Source organism: Pyrus communis, chromosome 9 (assembly GCF_963583255.1).
Source record: "Pyrus communis chromosome 9, drPyrComm1.1, whole genome shotgun sequence".
Classification (NCBI taxonomy): domain Eukaryota; kingdom Viridiplantae; phylum Streptophyta; class Magnoliopsida; order Rosales; family Rosaceae; genus Pyrus; species Pyrus communis.
In genome coordinates, this window is record NC_084811.1 from 21,297,751 (window position 1) to 21,317,899 (window position 20,149).

A 20,149-nucleotide genomic window follows, 5' to 3' on the forward strand; every position below is an offset into this window, starting at 1 on the left:
CACTCACACACACCAATCCCTTTCCCCGTTGACCCTCTCTTTCTCCTCCCTCTCGGATTCTTTTTCCATTTCCATACAACCTGTACAGACAACCCTCAAAATCCTTTCAAACATCGCAGATCGTGATCGTGGTTGGTATTTTTGGACTCTTTGCAAGCTTAGGAGTCGAATGGTGGTGGTTCTGATAGATTTCACAAATGTAGGATCACCTTTGGGTGTTGTTTATTTAGTACTTGTCCAGTCAGATTGCACTTAGGCTATTTATGCTCTGGTTTTGTATTTCACAATTACTCTTGCACTAGCATGTTATCTTAGCTAGTACTGTTAGTAGTTTGGTTTTTATTTATTCGTATTTCTCTTTATCATTTTGCTTCTGCACTGTGCAATGGTTACGTCACTCTCACGTGACGGCCAACACGCCTTGATTTTGGTCGGACTGTGTCATTTGAGAATGTATCTATGTCAAGTTTAATAGAAGAAATTTAATAATGTTATTAAGCCTAATATCTTTTTTTTTTTCTTTCTTTTTTTTTTTTTTTTGAAAAATGTACCCATGTTTTGGTATTATAATTTTTTGGTCAGTTTTTTTATGAATGTACCCATGTGTTTAGATATAGACACACACACACAATATATTAAAGAGTATAATTTACCTTTAATATTTTTAATCCCATAAATTATGGGGTTTTATTTTAAATCTCATTAATATAAATAACTACAAATTTCATTTTTAAGTTAAAAATATAATAACCTACATAGAAATACATACATTAATGTCAGGGACTTCGATCAAAAACTAAAAATCACAAAGATTTCAGTCAAACAACATTGGTAGTTAGGGGCCATCGTGTTGATCAATAAAAACATAAAAAGCTCTTATTTCGTAAAAAATAAAAAAATAAAAAATAAAACATAGATGATTTAGGCATATCAATCATCTATTCTATTAAGAGAAGAGCCTTTGTCAACGTTTTCCCCTCTTTTTCCAATTTTGCCCTCATTTTTTAATACACAATATTAACACCAGAAGGGTAAAATAGTAATTTTGTACCTTTTGATAAAATGACAATCATATCCCTATGTTTCCTATTTTACCCTCACTTTTGATAAACAATATTTACATAAGAATGACAAAAAACAGTAATTATGTATTATTAAGATAAAATATGTACTTATTAAGAAAAATTGTCCCACCATCATTTTTTCATACTCTTTTTAAAATTTTAAAAACTAATCACACTCCTTAATAAAAAAAACCAAAAACAAAATAAAATTATTCACACACACAAAGTGTGTGCTCATCGGCTAGTTCTCATTGAATAAATCCTCAGTTACATCCAAAGTAAAAGGCAAAAAAAATTGACAGCTATTTTCCATTAATTTATTAAATTTGCAGCTATTTTCCATTAGTTTATTAAATTAGTTAAAGACTTATCTGATTTTGACTACTTCCTATATTACTTATTAAATTAATTTTATAATGGAATCCTAATTTCATCATTTAGTAGACAGTATTTTAAACGATAACTAGACAGTGATATTGTACTTTAAAAGGAGGTGGAGGATGTTGCTTGTTGATGCTTGAGTGCAAGAACACATATAATTGCCACAGAAGAAGCTATGGAGAATTCTAAGGTACCTCTCCATCTCTGCCACGTCCACAAGCTTTCAAACTTCATCAACCGGACACATATCCTCGTCCACTCGATCGCTCTAGTCTTCTTGATTTCCTATAGAGCCTCTTTCTTCTTCCAACACCCCAAAACCAAAGCCACAACCCTACCATGGCTTCTTGTCTTTGCCTCGGAAGTCCTCCTTGCCTTCGAATGGCTCCTCAGCCAATCATACCGATGGCGGACAGTTTCGCGAACTGTGTTCCCAGAGAGGCTTCCGGAGGATGACAAGCTTCCGCCGATTGACGTGTTTATTTGCACCGCGGATCCGGAGAAGGAGCCAACCGTGGGGGTAATGAACACGGTGTTATCTGCCATGGCAATGGACTATCCACCAGAAAAGCTTCACGTGTATCTCTCTGATGACGCTGGTGCTGCCGTGACTTTGAATGGGATGAGAGAGGCTTGGAGGTTTGCAAAGTGGTGGCTTCCGTTTTGTAAGAGGTATGGAATCAAGTGTACGGCTCCGGAGGCTTATTTCTCTGCAGGAGAGGATGACGGGGATGAGAACGGTGGTTTTGGGGGCAGTGAGTTCGTACAAGAGAAAGAGCATATTAAGGTTAATTATAATTTCTTTATTTTTTTTGTACGTATTTGTGTGTCAATCAACACCAAAATTCCCTTTTACATTTTCTCACTAGTTAAACGTGAGAGAACGTACAGAATTTCTGTTCTCAGAATGATATAATTAGTTGTAAATATTCAATTGGGCATCTCTCATGTACTACCTTTTTAATAGAAGTCGAGTCTATACGTTTGAGGCTTATTATTTTTGAGAAAATACATAAAATGGTCCGTTAAAATGACAAAAAGAATGATAGCGAATAAGTGCAAGATTGACTTTTTTTTTTTGGTTATTTCTCAAAGCAAATTCCTCATGAAGATATATAATGATATTTTTCTGCAACAAAGCTAATGGCGAAGATTTGATCGCAGGAGAAATACGAGGCGTTTAAGAAAAGTGTGACAGAAAATGCAAGGATTGGGGACACTAGGAGCAATAGTCGTCGAGATCACTCTGCGGTAATTGAGGTATTAATGTCCCCTACATAGGACATTGTTTGCTGGTTAGGGAAAGGGATCCTCTCTGGATCCGCTTTGTGGGGATTCTAAGGATCTTCACATTCTAACCGTTTATCGTACATCGTGCGATTAATTTTTGTCAGATACTATTTGTGTTTGATTTTAAATAAACAACGTCAAATGATTTCTGACCGCATGATACATGATGAATGGTCAAGAGTAGATCCGGATGGGATCCAATTCTGTTGATTAGTACTTTAGCTTTGGTGATTCTCATCAATACAAAAGACAAATTTATTTAAGACCAATAAAATAAAAGTAGGATCGGTGACGAGAAGTACTGACATAGAAAGAGTTTATTATAACTGTGGCGTTATAGTCCAATAATATAATATTATGTTTAAGTTTATCATCACAAGACATTGTATTATTGAACTGATATGTTATATGAAATTTTAATTTATCAGTGTCAAAATTATGATTTTATTGTATTAACATGTAATTAATATTTTCCTAGTGATAGTAACGTTGATAACCCGTGCCTCACAACTGACATGCCTACTTAATTTCCAAATTATTTTCTATTTTACCAATACATCCAACAAATGGGAAAAAAGTCGTCTGCACACAATTCATATCATTAACTTTGTCAACATCAGGCTTGCTATAAGAATTCAACCACAAAGGAACCTAATATTCTTGTAAGGAAAGACAAATATTGTTTTAATTACATACAAATTCATCCTAAGAATCATATCTGGAATTTTGGCAGGTAATACAAGAAACGTCCAGTGATAATGTTGATGCAATTCAAGCAAATGAAGCCAAAAATAAGCCTCTTCTTATTTATGTTTCTCGTGAAAAAAGACCTTCTCAACCTCATCATTTCAAGGCCGGAGCGCTCAATGTTCTTGTATGCATGCATCTCTCTTTTTGTAATTTTTTCACTATTTATGTGTCGATTTTAAGTAATATTCTCTTACCATATATGTGTATTACTTATATATTGTCAAGCTAGCTGTCAATTAACCACTATGTCCTAAAAAATAGTTCGTTCAATTAATTGATAACTTTGGTTGACAGTTTGACATAATTACCTACATAGTATACTATTTGATAAGTAACGTTGACGTTGTTCTGATCAGCTACGTGAGTCGGGAGTTATAAGCAATTCGCCTTACATATTAGGTTTAGATTGTGACATGCATTGCCATGATGCAAGTTCGGCTCGGCAAGCAATGTGTTTCCACCTTGACCCCAAGATATCACACTCTCTAGCATTTGTTCAATTTCCTCAAAAATTTTGCAACATCAGTAACAACGATATCTATGACAGTCAGTTGAGATCAACATTTAAGGTACATAAGAACTCAAGGACCAAACTTTGCATCAATCAATTATATGTCATATGTACAAATGCATATAATAATCTTTGACTAGAATTGGTATGGACTTGTATATAAATAGGTGCTATGGAAAGGTTATGATGGGCTTGGAGGGCCATGCGTGTCTGGTACTGGCTACTACATCAAGAGGGTGTCCTTATGTGAAAGTTCCATTAGTGAAGGTAAATACAAATTCAATTAATTAAATACCTTAATTTGGTTTAATAAGCATATATATTAAAATTATGAACTTGTCCGCAATATATGCGTTCATACGTTTTTTAGGTCACTAAATTAGTTTCACTATTGAATGATCAGCCGGGGATGCAATGAAACTTAGACAATGTTTTGGTCCATCCAATGAGTTCATCAAATCCCTCCGCCAAATAAACAAGCCTGATCGTATGTTCGTCCAAAGAAATAATGCACAGCCAAATGAAACCCAACTACTAGCATCTTGTGCTTATGAAGATGGCACCAAATGGGGCAAAGAGGCGAGTACAATTAAACTATTGAAACCTTACTTATTTCCAAAAAAAGAATATGCCAAGCTTAGTCAATTGTGAGGAGTTGATACGTGTTAGTAGCACAATGTATCAAGCGCTCATAGTGACCCGCTCGGGAGGTGACTGAGCCTAGCATTCCTTCAACTTTATGCTAATGGTGATCTTCTTTTATTTGTGGCATGCAGGTTGGCTTCTTATACGGTTCAGTGGTGGAAGATTACTTCACGGGGTTTCATTTGCATTGCAAAGGTTGGATTTCAGTGTATTGTGATCCAAAAAGGCCACAATTCTTGGGCAGTGGCACCACCAATTTGGATGATTTTTTGGTCCAAGGGACAAGATGGTCTTCCGGCTTGGTTGATGTTGCTATCTCGAAGTTTAATCCTCTTATATATGGCCCTTTCAAAATGCCCACTTTTCTTCACAGCATGTGTTATGCAGAACTTGCCCTTTTCCCCATTTTCTATTTCTTGTCGCTCTGGGGCTTTGCTACCATTCCTCAACTCTGCCTACTCAATGGCATTCCTTTATACCCTCAGGTAATTTTCTCTTATTATACCTATATTTTTTTTACAAGTTTCTTTAAAAATTCTTTTGTATAAATGATTCAAAATATATTATTACTTTCACTATCAAGGGAAATGTTCACTTGCTTTATGTTCTGAAGATTGAAACTGAACCATTTATTGATTATGAACATGTGTGGTTAAAAATTGAAACTCACAGTCTGTCGATATAAGTATTTGTATAGTATATAAGAAAGCATTACCCTCTTAATTAGTTGTTATACAACTTTAGTAGTATGATTTTGACATGATAGTATGTCGGTCTTGTTCTTCGCAGGTCTCAAATACTTATTTCATTGTATTTGCGTTCATATTCCTATCATCCCATTCTAAACATTTATATGAGGTGCTCGCAACGGGGTCAACATTTCGACATTGGGTAAATGAGCAGAGGATATGGATGATGAAGTCAATCACATCCCATTTATATGGTAGTGTGGATGCTTTCATGAAGAAACTTGGAATAAGAGAAGCCAGTTTTTTTCCAACGAATAAAGTCGACGACGTCGAACAACTCAAGCGTTACAATATGGGAGTATTTGATTTCCAAACATCACTACTATTTCTTGTTCCAATGGTTGCCCTAATCATCTTGAACATGGCATCGTTTGCTGTGGGGATTGCTAGAGGGATCTTTGTGGGGGAGTTGGACAAGATGTTCATACAAGTTTTCATACCCTTCTATGTCATAGTAATGAACTACCCTATCATTGAAGGAATGCTTATAAGGAAAGACAAAGGAAGCATTCCACTCTCTGTTACCCTAGTATCTGCCTTAGTTTCCCTCATTTTCTATTTTTTTGGTTCTATTATTTTCATGTAGCAAAGTTTCCCTCATTTTCTATTTTTTTGGTTCTATTATTTTCATGTAGCAAGGCCATGGCCTATATATGTGTCCGTTATATACATACATTTTTACTATTAAATGTAGGGGTGTCTAAAAGATGTACTCTGTTTATTCTTGTCTAAGAATTCTACTACTTGCCACTTAGTGTTATGGTCTAATGGTATTTCTCTTTACTTGTAAGTGAGAGATCTTAGGTTCGATTCTTTCCAAAGGTGAATTTGAATCAAATTATTGATAGCTCATTACGAGGCTAAGCCCACCCGTTTTCCTTTAGTGTAATATTATTTGTTATAAAAAATAAAAAATAAAGAAAAGAATTATACTACTTCACCCTCCAAAATAATAGGAATGCACAAGTGGAGCCATAATTTGGAATAAAGAAATGTCACCATTAAATTCACCATAAACTAAGCCCAATAAGTTTCGGCTGCAACATTAATAAGTAAGAACATGTATCTCCGTAGTCCAAGTCCACAATAGTTCTGGACATCTCATGTTGAGCTATTTTTTCCAAACCACCCTGATGCCCTACTAAGTTTAAAGAAATAGTAATTAAACACTCTTTTTAACTTCTTTCACACCTATGTTTAATCTTATTTTTTGTTACCATTTAATTTATGCAATATGATGATCATACATAAAGTGGGTGTGTGAAAAAAATAAAAAGAATGTGTGAAAATCACCTCTCCAAATTTAACTAGGGATATAAATGTTGCAAATTTCATCATGTTTAAGTTGGGTTTGTTAAAATTTTATAAGAGCTCAACTTGGTTGGCTCGTTTATTTTCGAGCCGATCTCAAGCGGGGTAAAAAAGAAAAGTCGAACACGAGCTAATTTACAACAATGAGAGGGTCTGCTTGTATAACATTTTCAAGCTTCTTATTAACGAGCTACCCATGTGCTTTACGATTTGGGCATGTCTAAGTTAAGCTTGATTTGTTTCTTAAACAAGTTGAACGCTCAATATAGAACGAGAAGATAACATGTTTTAAGTTTTAGTCATTGTCTTCATAACAGTGGTGGATTCAAGATTTGAATCACGAAAAGAAAAAGAAAAAATAGTTTATTCACAAAGGCATTTCTTTGAACAATTGTCGTCAGCTGAACCATGTTGCACACATGTCAACATAGATCGACATATGCCAAAGCAATCTGATGAGTGCTATCTAGAGAATTTGTCGAGTGCTCTTGACGCAACCTGCTAAGTGCTGCCAAGATATGACTAGCATGCATTACATCAAACATTTATTGGGCACAAAAGGGACCCATATCAAACATTCGAAGAGTTCTCGAAAAACCTTCACATGTATATTTTCTGGACTCTAGGTGGTCTTGGGACCACTTTGGTCCCAATGTGCATCCATCACTAATTCATGGTAATACTTTTTACCACTACTCACTTTTCAAGGTACTTTATATTGGCTCCAATATAATTTTTATTATTATTGAAAAATGTGAGATCGAACTTAAAATATGGGTGACACAAAATTTAATCACAACTTTGATCAACTCACCCAATGATGCTAAGACTACTTTTGATGCCTTAGTATCCAACACTCCAAAGATTTGCATCACAAAATAAATTATGGTCAAGATTGTTTTTGAGAAAAAGAAAAATTGTTTGTTTGTTTTTTTTTTTTTTTTTTTTTTTTTTTTTTTTTTTTTTTGGGTTCAAATAGAAAAAGAAAATTGTTAAGATTATCAAATGCCTTTATTCCCAAGAAAAAGCTGAGATGGCAAACTACTAAATAGACCAACCGTATTATCTTAACAAACAATACCCATGTAGACATGTAAATTTCGTTGCATGCAAATGATGCATCACAAAGCTCCACGTGGCATATGACTCATCACAAATGGACAAGTCATCAATGACATGTGGCACAAGTCAAGCAAAGGAAACTCAAAAGCATTCCCAAAATTAGGCCAAAATGGGGGAATACCCTTTAAAATCGGCAAGGGGTTCAAATTGCTCCAAAGCCAGAATGAAAGCTAAAGCATCTTCACAAAACAAGCAAGAATTGAAGATTTCTCAAAAAATAGGCAAGAAAGCCCTATAGATTTCGGCAAAGCAAGGGAAAGTGGCTAAAAACAAGACACAAAACATGCCTAAATTCTCCCATGGACGAATCAAGACACAAATCAAAGCCAAATCCACCCAAAGGCATGACTTTGGAAGTCTATAAATACAAGGTCCCAAGACAAGCATAAGGTCGACAATATCTACATTCAAAGGCCGAAATTCTCACATTGAGAAGAACCTTTGCCAAATCTTTGAAGACTAATATGTTGCCAAAGCTTTCTTCAAAGAACACACAACCAAATCCGAAGCTTTCTTTCGACCAAAGTTGAAGCATTCCCTTGAAGAATCAACAAGCACTTGTGTCGATTCCTTCAAGACTTTGTTGCAAGCTTAAAACTTGTAACGACGTTCGATTCAAGATCAAGTCGTCAAGACTCGTGCCGCAACTTTGAGATGAAGACTATCTACGTATTGTTTCAAGCTCAAAACTTGAAGCAATTGTTTAATGTTCGTCCAAGATCAAGTCATCGCGACCTTTAGATCAACAACATACGCATTTACATCAAATTTGAAGATTGAATCAAAGGAAAATTGTAAACAAAAATTGTAACCTTACAAATTCATCAATACAAATCTACTCTGTACATGTGTTCTCATTTCATTCGTTATAGATTTTTCGTGTTTACAACCCAATCCTAATTCCCAAAATCCCTTCTTACAATCAAATCAAGATTATGCTTAAGTAACAAAATCACCCCCAACTGCAATAGGAAAACCCTAAGAAGAACAGTAGACACTCACATGCATCGTCCCACAGCCGTTCTCGCTGCCTCACCATCGAACCTTTCACAAGACCACTCTTTAAAACTTAACTTTTCTAGTGTTAGGATCAGCTGCCCAGTCTAAATCAGAGAATGCAGTAATAGACTGATCTAAAGATGCAGAATATGTAAGACCACAATGGATAGTACCTTGGACATATCGAAGAATCCGTTTCACTAGAGCATAATGAACATCAGTAAGACTATTCATATATTGACAAGCTACATTGACTAAATAAGAGAGATCAGGTCTGGTGAAAGTCAAATATTGCAGGGCACCCACCAAGCTTCTATAGGCAGTATGATCATCTAAAAGTGTACCTTTAGATGCCAAGAGTTGAGTATTTGGCTTACAAGGTGTTGGTACAGGTTTATGGGTGTCCATACTAGCCTTATGAATCAAGTCTCGAGCATATTTAGATTGGTTGATAAAAATATCACCATTATCTTTATATTGAAGCTGCAACCCCCCATATCCTTCAATTCAAACACATCCTCTAACTCCTGAATAATAGCTTGAACTTTGCTTGCATTTGAACCAGTCAAGATTATATCATCGACATAGAGTAAAAGAGCCACAACATAAACTCCATCATGTTTAACAAAGAGACTAGTGTAAGACTGAGACATTTGAAATCCCATGGCTAAATAACCTGTAAATTTAGCATTCCAGGCACGAGGTGCCTATTTTAAACCATATAAACATTTGACTAATTTACAAACAAAATCTGGGTGATGTGGATCCGCAAAACCTTGTGGTTGCTTCATATACACTTCTTCCTCCAACTCTTCATGCAAAAATGCATTCTTAATGTCAAGCTGTCTTAAATCCCATTTGTATTGAGCAGCAAGAGAAATTATTAGTCTCACAATAATCCAAACCCGGCTCTTGATTATATCCTTGGGCTACTAATCGTGCTTTATATCGTGAAGTAAACCCATCAGGATTCTTTTTACGTTTGAACACCCATTTACTACTTATAAGAGACCGGTGTGTTGGTGGAGGAACCAAAACCCAAGTTCCTCAGCTTTGCAAAGCTTCAAACTCCTCTTGCATGGCAGTTTGCCAATGAACATTAGTTGTAGCAGTTCGAAATGAAGTTGTTTTAGAAGAATCATTAATTGCAACTATAAAAGAAAAGCCACTAGGACTCTGAGCATGAGAATCTAATTGCAAAGTTTGTAACTCTGGTAAGGCGGCAAGAAAAGTAGTATAGTTCTTCCTAGAAATAGCACCAGTTTGCAATCTTGTTTGCATTCTTGACACAGTAGAGGAATCATGATTGTCATTATGTAAAATAGAAGAGGAAGAATTACCTCTAGCCGTGCAGGATCAAGGACAGATAACACCAAAGCTGTTGAAGAAAAGGAATGAGTTGTTTCAGATGGTGATGTAGACACATTGTAATCAAAATCCCTTGAAGTAGTACTAGATGTATCAGAAACATTAGAAGCAGAAAATCAATACTATGATGTTCTTCAATACCCTGTGAAGATGTAGACACATTCGGAACCAAGCTTGGTGGAATCGAAACTTGAAACAAAACTAAAGAATATGAAGATTGAGATTCAGGACCTGAATAGAAGAACAATGCTGTGTAGAAGGGATAGTCTTGTATGGAAACAAACTTTCGTCATGAATAACATGCCTGGAAATAATGAACTTCCTAGTTTGGGGATGAAAACATATAACACATTTATAGCTGAGAGAATATCCAATAAAAACACATAATGAAGCTCTAGGTTGCAGTTCGTTGGTATTAAAAGGTCTGATGTATGGATAAACCGTAGAACCAAACACTTTGAGACCTTGCAACTGAGGAGTTAAATTGTATAATTTATGATATGGAGACTGCATACTTAAAATTGTACAAGGCATTATATTTATTAAGAAGACAGAGTGAGCACAAACATGATACCACAGATCTTAAGGCAACTTGGTAACAATTGTAAGAGTTATAGCTGTTTCCACAATATGTTGATGTTTCATCTCAGCAATTCCATTTTGTTGAGGTGTATATGGACAAGAAACCATATGCATAATGCCTTTGTATTTTAGAAAGTCCTCAAACTTGTTACTAACATATTCACCACCACCATTAGTTTGTAAACATTGAATTCCAACATTGAATTGAGTCAAGATATAACTATAGAACTTTTGAAACACATCAAAAACCTCCGATTTATTTATTAAGGGAAAGATCCATACAAATATGGTAAACTCATCAACAAAACTAACATAATACTTGTAACCCAGTGGGTGATGGTCCCCAAAGATCACTATGAACTTTTTGAAATGGAAAAGTACAAGTTTCTGTTTTATCATAGAAAGGTAACCTAGACATTTTTCTAGAAATACAGTTAGCACATAAGTGTTGTTGCTCATCAAGAGAACATACTATATTTAACTGTTTCAACATTGTAGACAATATTGCATTGTTGGGATATTCAAGTCTTTGATGCCAAATTGCTGTTTTTACTTTCTGTCCAAGTAAAGCCATTGATTTTCTTGATGAAGATGTAGAAGATCCTGATAACAACTGAGCTGGTATCTGAAACAACTATCCCTTATTACTTATTCCTTGGTAAAGAACATCTTTGGTTACCTTGTCATGCACAAAGAATTCATGATCATCACAAATGAACCAACAAAAATTATCTTTGCAGAGTTGTTGTATTGATATCAAATTAACAGCAGTAGTTGGCACATGTAAAACAGTTCTTTAAATTAAAGAATTAGGCACAATATGTAATTTTGCAAAACCAATATGCTGAATTGGCAAACCTTTACCATTGCCAATAGTAATCTTATCAGTGCCTTGATAAGGTGTAACATGCTGAAGAGAATTCACATCAGTGGTAATGTGATGAGAAACACCAATCTCAACTATCCACGAGTCTTGAGGTAGAAATGTAAAAGGACCTTTGATAGGAGCATATTCATGCGACTTAAATGGCTTGTTCTCGTACATTTACGTTATGTTTCTTTAGTTATTTTAGTCCTTTATGCTTCTTTTGTGTGTTTTCAGGATCATAAGACGTGTTTGACGAAAGGATGCATTGTGGAGCATTTTGGGGCCTTTTGGAGCACTATTGGGCTAAGGATGGATAGCTTATGCTTGGAGCCCAAGTGTTGGATGAAATTGAAGGCCTTGTCTGCACCTTAGGACATAAAAAAAAGGGCCTAACCCATGCATAACCCACCAATTTCAGCCACATGAACATAAACCCATTCCTTGCCGTGGGGTACCTAGCATATCCATCCCATTTTCAGCCATCACACTTCATCATTGCAACCACCATTCACCCTAGTTGTCACTCACAAGCTTTCCCATTCTATAATTCATCCACATGCATCTTTAACCCTTCACTCACATGCTTTCCCAAGAAAAAAATCAGCCACATGCACACCAAATCATTCCTTGCCGTGGGGTACCTAGCATTTCCAGCATTCCCATTTGCATTTTCAGATTTCCACCAACCAATCTAGTTGTCATTTCACATGCATTCCTTTCTTTAATCATTCCTAGCTGCCATTCACATGTTCTCCCATCCATTCTCTCCCTATAAAACCATGCAATGCATTCATGCAATTGATTCCATTCACCATAACACAACACACAACACACCAACACAAAATTCCCCATTCTTTGCCGTGCATCCCCTTCCATTTTCTGCAGTTTTTCTCCTCCATTTCATCCCTCCAAAACACTATCCTACCACCACACATCCATTCCTCCATACACCTAAAGCCCTAAACATTTCCTTAGACTTTGTGCCACAACAAAGAGGAAGAGAAGAGGACCTAAACGTTCATACAATTCAAGTTTGAGTTGTTGGAATGTTTAGGTGTTTCTTTGATTTCAATGTTTAATTTCAATTCTCTTTGTCTTGTACGTATGAGGAACTAAACCCCCTTTAGCTAGGGGGTGATTCGAAATACATGTTTATGCTTGCAATATGAATTGATTATCTTTGGTTGGAATTTCATAAGTTGTGGATTCAATTTGTTTAACCGTTTGATTGATAACTTATTTATGTATGTTTATTGAGAGTGCACGCTTAATTTTCATGCATGAATACGACGCTAGAATATAAGTGAGTTTCACCTAATAGTTATGAACTTATATTCACAAGTAGTGGAGGTTGCTTATAAACAATCGCGTTAAATGAATTCTTGGCACGAGTTTCATGCTCATCAATAGTAACGAATGCCTCATCAACACTTATAGTTTTCATAATGCTTAATGATCTTTGATTGTATCTTTATTGTGCTTTTCACGTAAAGGACTTTTGGAGAATGTGGTGAATTGCGTTGCGCTAACCCATCCAATTCATTAACTTAAGGAGAACTTGACGGTTAATTTAAGCGGACCTAATTAACCCGGGGTGTTGAGTTTCATAACTTATCGAAAGACCAACTGAAAATCAATCTTGTATGCAAGTGTAACATGTGTGGAGAAGAACCCCTTGGCTATTCCATCATCCATATTTTCATCACATTCATATTTACATTTTGCCCTTAATTATATTCTGTCCATTTAATTTAATATCGTCCAAACACATTTCCCCCATATTTCGTTGAGTCTTAATCATTCGTATTTGTTTTATTTTTGTGTCTTTAAGCATTTGGAGTCATAAACACTTTCAAATTCGTCTAAATCAAGTTCTAGTTTCTGTTTGAGTCAATTTGATTGTTTTAGGCAGTTTGAGTATTTCAAAGCTATTCTGAGTCATAGTAGTCTTGTTAAGAGTCTTTACATTTAGTTTTTGTGTTTTCAAGTCAATTCAAAGTAGATTAGCACCCCTAGTTAATCCCCGGTTAGAACGATCCCTACTTACATCATTACTACAATTGTCACAAATAGGGTTTAATTTGTGTGCGTATAAATCTCGCATCAACCTTGAGCTTGCATAGATGTTAAAGATGGTGTAGGAGTTGTGCCTTGATAAGAAAAGTTGTTCCAATGATGACAATCCAAGGCATTATGAACTTGTTTCCCACGTATTTGATGCTCAACTACTTGTCCAACTTGATTAGAATTAGTAGACCTCTTCTAGCACTTAGGAGTTGTATGACCTCTTTTGGAACAAATTTGGCATTCTGGAACAATATGTGTGACAGCCCGTCCCGAATTATTCGTACCGTAGGTGTGAAATGACAATTTTACCTTTGGTGAGTATTTGTCATTTTGGGGTGATTGTTTTGTGGTTTTGTTGGTTACATCTGGACCACACACCTACACCCACATCATCTTCTCCCGTGCCCTTTCTATCGCTGACTCTCTCTCTCTCTCTCTCTCTCTCTTTCTCTCTCTCTCTCCTTCTTACTTGTACGGACGGGACTCAAAACCCTTGCAAACGTGACGGATCGAAATGGAAAATGGTACCTTTGTGTTCGTGAGGATCATACGAGTTTAACCATACCAATTTCAAGTAAGGAATCATTCGATTTCACGTCGAACCAGGAATCTCCGATTTGGTCACTGTTCATACACATGTGAATTATTGACTTTCAGGGAATTTGAAGCTTTTAGGAAGCTTAGTGAGGTCCTTAGGAAGCTTGGGGTGGTTCGTTTGGTGGAATTGAACGTCGGGATCGTGAGTTGCAAGTTTGGCCTATTTTTCTTGAATTTCTCTGACAACATCTCGTGATCTTTGGGGCTTTAAATAGGTAAGGAAATTTTCTACAAGTTAAGAGCTTCAATTTGGTACTGGTTTCATGAAATTTGGTGAAGAAACGAGTGAGAACGAAGGGTTTGAAGTTTTTTCCAGGTTTCCGGCGACCAGCAACTCGCCAGAGAAGATGACGGAATATTCCATCAATTTGGACAGAATATTCTGAGGCAATCAGTCAGATTTAACGGAATCTGTTAGGGTTTAACGGAATATTCCTGACGGCGTTAACTGACGCCGTCAGTGTGACTGACACGTGGCCGCGCGTAGGGGGCACGTAGGTCCGTGCACTTGCCGTCGCGTGGCGGCGCGTGGGGTCTTGGAAAATTATTTTAAAAATATGGGGATGTTTGTGAGGTTGAGTAGATCACGTTGGTGTATTCACACACCCCATTTGAGCATTGTATGAGAAGTTATTACCTAATTTTGGTTATGTGCTTTAAATTGACGATTTTATAGTTGTTTCGCATATAGGTGAGACCTATCCTGAGGATGAGCGCAGTCACTCGAGGCTTAGGGGCTACGACCCTTCCACATACCAGTGAGTGGGCTTTTGGTTTTCCGTATATACCTATATACTTGTGGTTTTTCCCAGAAAATGAAATGGAATGTTTATATGTTTTAAATGCTATGCATAGCGTTTGCCTATTTATTTATGCATTTGTAGTTGTATATATGTATGTTTAGTGCTGCGAACGCACAGGTAAGTGTCAGGTAAGTTTATGGTTTATGATTGTGAATTAGTGGTTATGTGAGATGCATAGAGAGCTCATAACCTGCACCCCTGGTGTTAGTGCTCCTGCCCAGAGTAGGGCACAATACTTCACGTGATGTTCACCTTCCACACCATATGCTCATCTTGGATCCAAGTTAGGTGCACAGTCCTGTCGTACATACCACTATAGGTGGTTCCGACTCGTAGGTGACCCGCGATTATTCTCCCAGTCTTCATGTGATTGTAGCACTTGAGCGTATTTATTTACACCCAGTCCTATCGTACAGACCACTTTAGGTGGTTCCGACTCGTGTGCAGGTATAGTTAGTGAGTTGAGGATTTGAGCTCTAGATTCAGCCGTACAGGTCACGTTAGGTGACTCCGGCTGACATGTTACTTGTATTGATTGACATTACCTGGGTTACTTACATTTTATGTGGAGGCATTCGACATGGCATATTTCTGAACATGTTTTCGATATATGTGTATATTCTATTTTCTGGGAAACTATACAGGTTTTACGGCGAGGGGTTAGAACTTTTGATAATGAAATGATTTTGAAAAGCTTTGTTTTTGCCCACTCACACTTTCTGTTTTGCGCCCCTCCAAGTTCTAGTTAGAAGCAGCTTTGGTGGTTCACGAGGACTTGACGGTGGTTCTGACAGAACATCACAAATGTAGGATCACATTTGGGTGTTGTGTAATTAGTATTCATTATTCTGGACTGCACTTAGGCATTCTGTGCTCTGATTATGTTTATCCCACTTAGTCTCACACTAGTGTGTTACTTTAACTAGTTTATTTAGTAGTTTGGTTTTTATTTATTTGTACATTTATTATTATCTTTTACTTTTGCACTGTGCACATGGCTACGTCACCCTCCCGTGACGACCAACACACCTTGATTTTGGTCGGGGTGTGTCAATATAAGTTCTAGTATCTGTATTTCCTGACCAAGGTTGCCAATTATTGCCATTTGACTTAGTACCAGATGACTGTCCTCTACCATTACCAAAATTAGAACCTTTATACCCTCCATTAGACTTCTGTCCAAAGAAAGGCCTCAGTCTAGAATTAGAATTATTGAATAGCCTAGGAGCATTCCCACTACCTATGACGCCATACATATTGGTAAAGTCAGGATACACATGAGGTGGAGATTGTGGCATGACATACAAATTTGGAGAATACTGAGCAGGAGAATACATTGGACCACTAGATGGATATGGAACGGCTAAGAAAGAACCCTGTGACTGAAAAAGGCATTGCAATAGAACCTGGAGACTAAAATGGTAAACTTAAAGTAGAACCCCTATTAGATAATCAAGTAATTGTCTCACCAGTATTAAGAGGAATATCATCAGAATTACTAGAGGAACCTTGAGAATTTGCAGATTGAGAAGATAAACCTCGCATATACAATCCAGAAAAGTTATGAGTTAAACTATTAACCATGGAGTCAGCTTCCCTTTCAACACACAATAACTACTCTCGAAACTCCTTTAGAGTGATAGAAGTATCTCTAGTAAGAATCACCGTTTGTATAGTTGAATATTCTTTAGGTAAACTAGATAATGCAGCCACCACAAAATTATTATCAGAAACAGACTCATTAGCAGCAATCAATTGATCCTTAATATTTCTTAGCTTAACAAATCTTATCCAAAATATCTAATCTTTAACAAATCCCAACTGTTTTGCTAACATGGCATATATTTCATACAATGTTGTCATGTGTCCTCACTTATCAGTATAGAACTTGGAAAGAGCTACACTTAAAATCTCATACTTGTAAATGAAGAAAAATATCACTAAACTATTGTACTAAACGACTATATATTTTAATATTGTACAACCTAACAAATTCTGACCTAAAAGGCTAGAAAATTATTCCATATCATGGGAAAGGATCCTCTCCGGACCCAATCCCAACAGATCCTCCTGATCCTTCTTCTTTAAGAGCTGAGTTAGCATTGTGGCTTCCCCAGAGTCGTGCTTCCTCAGAGTCGGCGTCGGCCCGGAATGGGCGTCATGGCCTTCCCGAAGTTAGTTATCGACAACGCCATAATAGTCATTGACGACTCGTGGTTCTGAAGTTTCCCTAAAATCAAAAGAAATGGTGAAGAAGAAAACTTAGAATTGAAGAAGAATAATTGAAAGAGACGAGGAAGCAGAAGAAAAACTGCAAAGAAAACATAAAAAGAAGGGGGATCCGGAGGATACGGAGAGATTGGGTCTGGAGATGATCCTCTTCCCCATGTAATCATCCTTTGAAATACTAATTAACAAAACGACTATGGTGCCCAAGGTTTACGTATGCTTAATACAAATCCACGTCACGGATGCCTTGCGGCTGTTGAATGCCAGCCGTCACCGCCTAGGGAGGAACCTTCCGCCTTCCGTGCCTGAATAACTCTCTTGTCATGCTCCCCAATTCCCACAAGATACTCCCAGTATTCTTGGCATTCAACAGGAACCTCATGTAAATCTTCCTCCGCATAGATAGCTCGCTTTCCCTCCAAGCACATTTCCTGAACACTGAGATTCCGGAATCGCTCCTTGCCCCTTTTCGATGCACCACTATCACCTTTTTTAATCTTCTTCTGGGCTGAAAGAGCCAAATCTGTGTGTTTCAGCTCCAAATTTCGCATATGTCTGGAAACTTCTCAAGGAACATTAGACAATTGAGCAGGGACGTCCTGCACAATAACTTCCTTCATATTACTACAAGTATCAATCGAGTTATTATTAATTTGTTCCTAGGCTTCAAGTTCCGCCACCAAAACTAGCCCAACATTGGACCCGCCACTTACTGAAAGTGGAAACTTATCGATCTTAGTTGAATTCCCTGATGGGCCCAATTTCAACGGGCTTTGCATTCCCATTGAGCTAAAAATTTGAGGGCCCAATAAGCCATACCCCCAAACCAACTGGCGATTGACAACTTGCATGTTTTCTTCCACAACCCATTGAAAAAACCCCATTTTCTGACCCATGCTACTAGATCCTCCAATCTGTCCCTAAGTCTGCATCGCACTTGGACTACGAGCTGCATCAATGCGTATGGGTCCCTCACTTGGAGCATCACTTTCCCCACTGGAGTTCACCTTCGTGTCCCCCACGCACTGCGATCCTCCACCCCTTTCTACCATCATCATCATACCAACCATCCGCTTTTCACTATGGCTACTTTGAGTAGGTCTCCAATTTTCCTGTGTTTCCCGAATCGGAGCGGCTTTAGTCCATTCCCCAAAACCAGCACCTCCACCCATTTCAAGTTCAAAGGAACACTTCGTGTTCATATGCCTAATTCTTCCACACTTATAACAGAAATCCTAAAGTCTTTCATACCTAAATTCAATCCAGGTGTCCTGATTCTGCTTCCTGGGCAACCAACATCCTGTGATGAGAGGCTTGGTAGTATCAAATACCACACGTACTCGCAAAAAACCACGGGCCAAAGATGGATCTTCCAACTCCTCCAACTGCCTTATCTCTTTCGCCATCCTCTTTATGTTCGATTCTGTACTAAGACATAACGGAACACCTCTAATCTGAACCCATAACATGACCAGTTCCCAGTGAACTTCCTCCAAAGCTAATTCCTGAGGCCACCTTCTAATTGAAAATTTTTTCTTCATCACTGCCTATAGAACTTGGGATAAGATTTTCCTTTATGAGCTCTCATCTAGAACAATTATAATAAAGATGTTGTCTTTCACCCATTTGATTTGCACCTCTCCCCAGTCTTTCCAAGCAGATCACAGTATGTTTCGGACCCCGCACTTATTCAGGGACCTTTCATTTAACACAACCCCCACCAATTTAACACCCTAATCCATAGTTGTTAATTCCAACGATTCTTCTAGATGCACTACCAACTCCTCCACCGCCGCTTGCTCCCTAACTCGATTATCTTCTTGAACATTACTCATGATTTGATTGTATAGAGTGTTGATTAAGACAGGAAGATGGATACCTTTTCGTTGAAACTCCTGTTGTTAAGTTCTTTCACTTGTGCACTTAAAACAAGCACCTTTGACTGATCTTGAGAAAGAGATCAATATTCAATCCGTATCTATCATGGTAGGTAAACTCTCTACCATAGCAATAACTGCTCTTAAATGTTTAGATTCACTACTCTGCTTCCTACACTTAGTTCCATCAACCTTCTGTTTAAAGTGTGTCACTAAATACCCTTTACCCCCCCCCCCCCCCACCCAAAGATTAGAATCCAAGTAAAGACTAGATGGGACAAGTCCCAAAACTCCTCCATAATCGGCCTGTCCCCAGGCCTTTCCACCCCCGAATTGTCCCAAGAAAGGGAAGTACCAACTCCAACGAGAAATCAGGAAGCGAATCACTGATCCCAGCAGAAGGAACAGTTCGAACAATTAAGCAGAAGTACTGTATGAATATCACTCCCACACAAGGGAGAGAGCAGAAACTCACAAGGGACGACTCCCACAACGGAGAGAAAAGAACCCAAAATCTTTTATGTATTTCCCAAGCACCTCTCTTACAAATTAATATCCCGACACTATTTAGGAGTTCAACTTATTTGGTGACAAGGCAAACCTATTTGAACGTTTGGGATTAACACAGACATAGATGTGGGCCATTGGACCCACCATCCCCATCAACATTCAGATTGAAGCCGACGTGAACCAACCGTGTGATGCCGACAAGAGGATGCGCTTGGTGATCAGCCCAAGGAAAGGAAGTCAGCAAAATTAATTTATATTTACAGTTTTCTGTCGAATCCAGAAAAAGCCCATTTCTCACACAATGTCCCCATTCCCTTGAATTGTATATCAACAACGGCTCTCTCTCTCTCGCTCTCGCTCGCGCATTTTCACAAACACGTTGCGCGGTCACAGCCAGTGCCTGAGTTCGTTCCAGATATACTGCCG

General features: G+C 37.6%; 1 protein-coding gene across 1 annotated transcript; it reads left to right on the forward strand.

The window, feature by feature from the left end:
• Positions 1-1,527: 1,527 nt before the first annotated feature.
• Positions 1,528-6,111, forward strand: LOC137744501 (cellulose synthase-like protein G2). The gene is made up of 8 exons (XM_068484303.1): positions 1,528-2,232; positions 2,610-2,705; positions 3,469-3,609; positions 3,842-4,114; positions 4,164-4,263; positions 4,400-4,575; positions 4,773-5,126; positions 5,431-6,111. The coding sequence occupies exons 1-8, from the start codon at positions 1,621-1,623 to the stop codon at positions 5,974-5,976; spliced, it is 2,298 nt and encodes a 765-aa protein (XP_068340404.1). The 5' UTR covers positions 1,528-1,620; the 3' UTR covers positions 5,977-6,111.
• Positions 6,112-20,149: the final 14,038 nt, after the last annotated feature.

What these genes read in the sequence shown, in the direction of transcription:
- LOC137744501 (XM_068484303.1), top strand. Translation starts at nt 1,621, where the DNA reads ATGGAGAATTCTAAGGTACCTCTCCATCTCTGCCACGTCCACAAGCTT. An exon ending in AAGAGAAAGAGCATATTAAG is followed by an intron (nt 2,233 to 2,609) that starts GTTAATTATAAT and finishes ATTTGATCGCAG; the next exon opens with GAGAAATACGAGGCGTTTAA. An exon ending in GCATTCCTTTATACCCTCAG is followed by an intron (nt 5,127 to 5,430) that starts GTAATTTTCTCT and finishes TGTTCTTCGCAG; the next exon opens with GTCTCAAATACTTATTTCAT.